Below are 6,304 nucleotides of genomic sequence, written 5' to 3'. Positions count from 1 at the left end.
GCACCCTAATAAATTAAAGGAGCATGGTAGACCTTAATGCTTAGCTGACCAGATGCTGCCACTTGCGGATGTCAGAGGATGTCAACAAAGATGGCAGCTGGAAGTCCCGTACCTTCCTCTTCTCCCTCCCTGACTTTACAGATAGCCATTTCTCAACCATAATATATCTACTTTAGAGGAAAGCAGAAGCTTCAATTATTCCTGGGGAAAGCAAATTGATATCATATTTCTTCTTTCAAAAGCAACTGTCTCAAACCACTCATTACCTGCTGGAAAAGGCCATTGTGTGGCTTAGAGCTGGTCGGCTTATTTAAGCTTAGTCCAGCGTGCTGAGTGTGCTGCTGAGTCTGCCTGAATTCTTTGTAATGAACATGAAATCACTGTTTCTTGCAAATGTGGCTTTAGCATACGGAGCTTTGCCATGAAATGCCAGATGGTACTGAGGCACAAAGTTCTTCCTGCCTGAGAACAAAATCATCTGCAAAACAGAACTCCTCAAACTGTGGCTCAGCAAAGGAGCCCTTTGCTGTTTCTTCAGACCTCACTGAGGCTGGCCATGAACTTGTTATTTGGACAATACACACGCCATCTTGGAATTCTTTTCTCAGACTGGGTTCCTTGCTGTTCACTCAGTTAGGTCACTGCTAGGGTCTTCCGGTCGGTGGTCATGACAGGATACATCCCAGAAAAGCAGCATGAATGGTGATACCCTTTTTCACTCCGCATTTTCTCCCACTGTAGATAAATTCATATCAGCAGACATTGTACTGGTGGAGAAAGAGGATATATAGATGACTAACACCCCTCTTTAAGGAATCTGTACCCTAGTAAGGAGAAGGTCACTTTAAGCAAAAGATCGACATATGTCTGAAGTGCAGAAGTAGCACAGAGAGGATGGGATGACTTCATTAGGAGGGAGCAGANTTTTTTTTTCATATAAAATGCAGCTGATAATCCCTCTAAATATTAAAGAAGAGCAAATAATGACCCTCCCTTCAAGTTGGTTTGGCTCTTTGTCTCTCAGTAGATGAACAGCAGATCAATTAGGGCCAAAGAGACCCCTTGTACCAATAGACGGGTTTAGGACCAAAACCCATATGCCATGGCCAGCATTACATGGCCTTTCCACTGTTCAGCAACCTTTATTTTGTGTACACTTAATGTATACAAAATATTTGGACCTATGTATTATGTGGCAATATGTGGGCCATCTGGTCACCCCGTAAGTGGAACTGTGTAGTGACCCTCTCCAGCCCCGTGGTTTGTGTTGTATTGGGAGGTTCGTTTTTTCTGTTTGCGTCGCCACAGCTTTTCCATGTTTATTTGAATTGCCTCAATTTCTTAGCATACGGCCAGTAATATGTATTGTTTTAAAGGCTTTTCTTGTAGGTCTGGTGGAAAGTAGCCACCTTCTGTAAGATTCCTGCAGGTTGAGGTTAGGGTGTTGTGAGGGCTAGTTGTCCCGGACATGGATGGGTGAAAGCGAACGTGCTTTGAATTTTCACCACACCATGCTCAGTGTTCCCTCAGTGGGGGAGCGAGATGCGCCTCAGCGGTCCCTTATTTTAATTCCCTATACCCTGGAAATGATGGCCTTTATCATTATTTCTAATGAGAAATTTGTTTTAAATGTAAGCATCTTTAGGTTGTTTTCCAAGCAGACAAGACATAAGACTTCAGAAGTTCCTGTATCTTAAAATATGAGTCAGAATTATCCTAACCAGAGCTGGATCTGCTCACGTTTCTTTGTCATGAGTAAAAGCCTGATTTAAAATTTGGTTTTAGTCCCATCCTGTATATCATGCATATCTGTCTTTCCAGTTTAGATTGGTTAAAAATCCAAATTCTGGAGTTACAGCTAAATATTATACTATGTAAATAAANTTACCTGAAGACCGTCTAGATATTTTTCAAAAACGTTTCACATATTAGGGCAAAAGATCTGTAAACATTAAATCTATTTAGATATAAAGTTCTGAAAGAAACTGACTATGAACTTAGACCCTTAATCTAAAAAAATTAAGGTTGCCTGTTTGCTTAAGAATATGTTAATACAGACTATTCAAAAATAAAAAGCATTAGGAAATACTGAGATATAAAATTTCATCTAATTCAACAGTTAAAATTTAGAAATTTGCATAATATAGATATTATAATCATAAGATAAAAAAATTGAAAAATATATGTCTTGAAACTCTAAAGGCCCTTTACTTAAATATTTTAATTAAATTGCATTATTTAGAAGCAAACATTTTTCCAATTTATTAAATTCCTTTAAGAGCCAGACTTTGGTTAACCAATAAATAAAACATAACCAATCATAGATAAATTTATAAATATAAAATTCACACAATCAGTTAAATTCAATTCAGGGATACTAATACTAATATAAGAAACTAATAACAACAAAGAAAATAATATTAGTGGTAGTAGTAATGATAACTAGCACTACTTTCTATATTAGTAAGAAAAATTGTGAAAGGCAAAAGCAAATGAAATGGAATGAAAACTAAATATTTTACATGTATATGCTAAACAAAACTTTTTAATTCTAAACCATTTTTGACTAAATTAATCCTATTGATTGATTTATCCGGAGGTCAGAGATATGACTTTGTCTGGGACCGCTCAGCCACCTCCTGGGGGGAGCGCTCTGTGTCATGTCTTAGTTGCCAAAATGACAGTCAGACAGAAAAAAAATTAGAGCCATATGATTTCACTGATATGTGGGGTATAAAACTGAAAGCGACAAAGAAACAAAAACTCATAGACACAGACAATAAATAGTNATTATGAATGAACTTAGGTATGCTTTCAAGATGAAGAGTCATTTCTCTGAATGTATCCATTTTGTTCATTTTTCTATTGGATTATCGGTCCAATATTCTTAATCAATTTCTGCAATCCATGTGTTTGAAAATTAGCTCTTTAGAATATGAATTTTAAGTATTTTTTTCCCGGTTAGTCTTTTCCAATGATTTGGCTTATGATATTTTTTTGTTATGCTAAATTTATTTTTAATGTTTATGCAATTAAACTTATGACATGTGAATTTTGATTTCATGGTTAGGAAGGTCTTTCTCAAACGAGGGTTTAAAGAAATTCTCCCATTTTTTTCATTTAGTACCTTTATGGTTTTATCTTTTTACATGAAAGGTTTTTAATTCATTTGGACTGTAATAGTGTGTGTTATGGTCCAATTTAATTTTCTTGTGCGTGTCTTCCCACTTATTCTAAAACCATTGATTAGGGCCAGCTGAGTGGCTCAGTTGGTTAAGAGTTCGCTCAAGAGTGTGAGCTCTGAGCAACAGGATTGCCGGTTCAATTTACTGCCCGAGCTGAGCTGCTCAAGAGTGTGAGCTCTGAGCAACAGGATTGCCGGTTCGATTTACTGCCCGAGCTGAGCTGCCACTGAGCTGCCAACAGGTGGCAAGATGGCTCAGCTAAAACATAAATAAATAAATAAAACCATTGATTGAATAGACCCTCTTTTACAACTGGCTTTAGGCGTTTTAAAAGTATTTTATAGTATATCAGTGGTTGTGTTTGTATCTATTTCTTCGACCTATTCCATTGGTCTCTATTGGTATATACTGTAGCTTATTTTGATAATGCAAACAGCATTTAAGGCCCCTGCTTTCTGACAGCTATCCCTAACTGCTAGATTTTAAATTTCTTTTTTTTTCTTCTGTATTCTATGTGGAAATGTGGACCTCTTCTCTACACTAATGGAGTGTCCATTTACTGAGTGTGTGTACATCACTATAATATCTGTTGTCATTTTGTGTCTTAAATGGAACTGCAGTAATTTTTATTCATTTAAAAGCTGAGGCCTGATATTTATCCAGGGGGCGCCTGGCATGTTTTGTGAACTATACCAACATTGGTGGAGTGTCCAGGGAAATGCTTTAATCAAATCTCTTTTCCTTGATTCGTATTCATGAATTTTCCATGTCATAAACACCAAAAAGTTATTCACTGATACAATGGCTAAAGGTCACACTGGTAAATTTGAAATTGCAAAGATTTAGGGGAATTTTTTAAAGAACAAAATGTCTGATGAAAGAAGGTTGAATGAAGAAATCCACAGGTTCCAGTTTTTGAATGGTATCTATTGTATGTATCAAATGAGGGAGTTGGGACCAATGAGAGTTAACCTCCCATCCAGTTTATTGTTATTCTCACATACATGTCCCTTGACAGTATTTTGCCTGGACACTTGGTTTGCAAGTTGAAGTTCTTCTTGGCGGTTCCCAGGGCTTGGCAACTCAAATGCTCTCAGCTTCTTCCTCACAGCAGTTGCTGTCCTATTTCCATCTGGTCCCTTCTTGTGAACCATGATGAGAGCTAAAGGCATGGACTTAATTAGCTTTGCTAGTGTACACACACACACACACACACACACACACACACACACACACAGTCCTTGCTTTCATTCTCCTCATATTATAGAAATGGCGGATGTAATATAATCGCGATGTTTATGCATTGCAGCTGGGTTTAGCTTTCCCTAAAATGAAGGAAATCACCTTAGTAAAGAAATGGAATGATCTTCTCTCTTCACTGCTCAGGGCAAGAGGTTTTTATACACTGGGGGACAACAGGACACTTCTTTATCAGCCTGTTAACCACCAGCAACAGTGTCTTTACAAACTGTCTTGTTTGTCAGACTCCTAAATAAAACCCATCTTGGAAAGTGTTTGTCTCGCATATCTGAGTGGCATTTTAATAAGCCTTTTGAACAGATTTAAACTCTGCATCAGCCTTCTTTTTGAAGCCAAATCATACCAGTTTGTGTAGTCTTTCTAAATCCTTTAATCATTTTACCCTCCACATATTTCCAAATGCTTCACATCTCTCTCTAGAATCCAGAACTGGGCTGAGTAATTCAATAGTTTGATGAGGATCAAATGAAATGGAAAGATTACACCACCCCTGTTCCTTATGCATCTCGGGATTTGTTGTTTTATCTGCAAGACTATGTTGATCTCTCTCCAGTTAGGCTTTACAAAATGCTTCTGCATGACCTGGTATGCCCTCCCTCCAGTGAGGGTGATGCCCCTACAGCTGCACAGGGCTCTGTGCTCAGAAGGGCCCCGAGCTTGGTTTTCTGACCTGTTGCTGCTGTCCTGAAATTCGTAACTGTTTTAACAAGGGGCTCCTCATTCTCATTTTGTACCGGGTCCTCCAAGTTAAATAGCTGACTCTGCTGGTAGTTGATGACTGGAGGACGTGGTGGGTAAGCCATAGTGCACGGCCAACCTACCCTCAGTAACAATCCCGGCAGTTAGACCCCAGGTGAGGAAATGGGATGGTAAACTTGCACACCCTCCTCGGTCCACAGCTCTTCCTGCAGCGTGCTTAAAGGTGCGCTCACTGCTCACCTTTTGCTTTTCTGTTCCCTTAGGGATTTGTCTCCTCCTCATCACTCCTTTATCGATCTCAACTCAGACATTGAACAGACATATTTGTTCACGGAATCCAAACTTGTGGCATCCAACAGATGTCCTTTCCAGAGGATTCTTGCTCAGGGTCCCTCTGTCCTTTGCAGTCTTTCTCCCTGTTAGCTCTTGTCAACGGCTGATGGTTGTCCACTCACCTCCAAGAATGCTTGTTCTCTCTGCCTTCTCTGTTCAGGACAGCTGGCAATTTTGCACAAGTTAATTACTCATCGAAAGTATAGTTTTTTCCTATCTCTGCAAAGAGACCAAGGTAGCAATCGCAGGAATCCTATCTGGGGTAGAAATTTGGATTTCATTGCAATGTCAGGATTCCAGACTATATGGGAGAAGTGAATTGGAAACGTTTTATAATTGAGCCATAAGTGCACTTAGTAGGAATTTTTAGCTTTTCTTTTTCTTTACCATAAAGTTAATACATATACGTGTATAGCAATTGTAACTTTTGAGAATTATTACATTGCATGGATTGGCTAATTTTTCAGTGACTTTTCTTTTTTTCTTACAGCTTAACAAGCAACAATTGCAGTTACTAAAGGAACGGTTTCAGGCCTTCCTCAACGGGGAAACCCAAATTGTAGCCGACGAAGCCTTTTGCAACGCAGTTCGCAGTTACTATGAGGTAAATTAGAAGACCTTTGTTTTTGGCATTCCAATGCTTTCTTAAACATTCTTTTAAGTGTATTTCCCATCTTAAGAGACTCGCTGGTATGAAAAAAAATAAAAATGGCTGTGAGTTTTCAGCCTTCCTGAAAGCATTGTCAAGTTTATTTTGCAATTTAAAAACTCTAATTCCACAGCCTGGTTTTGAGAGATAAACAGAATTGAAAATTATTTGCATCTTT

General features: G+C 38.5%; 1 protein-coding gene across 1 annotated transcript in view; it reads left to right on the top strand.

Moving 5' to 3' along the window:
- The window catches only part of LOC109376719 (translation initiation factor IF-2-like), a 121,825-nt gene extending 115,735 nt beyond the window's left edge, over nucleotides 1-6,090 (top strand). Inside the window, exon 3 of the mRNA XM_019632814.1 lies at nucleotides 5,968-6,090. Coding sequence (XP_019488359.1) covers nucleotides 5,968-6,090 — 123 coding nt within the window. The remainder of the gene's footprint in view (nucleotides 1-5,967) is intronic.
- The last annotated feature ends 214 nt before the right edge of the window (nucleotides 6,091-6,304 follow it).

This window comes from Hipposideros armiger, unplaced genomic scaffold (genome assembly GCF_001890085.2).
Source record: "Hipposideros armiger isolate ML-2016 unplaced genomic scaffold, ASM189008v1 scaffold_1177, whole genome shotgun sequence".
In the NCBI taxonomy this organism is placed as follows: Eukaryota; Metazoa; Chordata; class Mammalia; order Chiroptera; family Hipposideridae; genus Hipposideros; species Hipposideros armiger.
The sequence above is the reverse complement of the archived record's forward strand: the minus strand, read 5'-3'. Positions and strand labels throughout refer to the sequence as shown.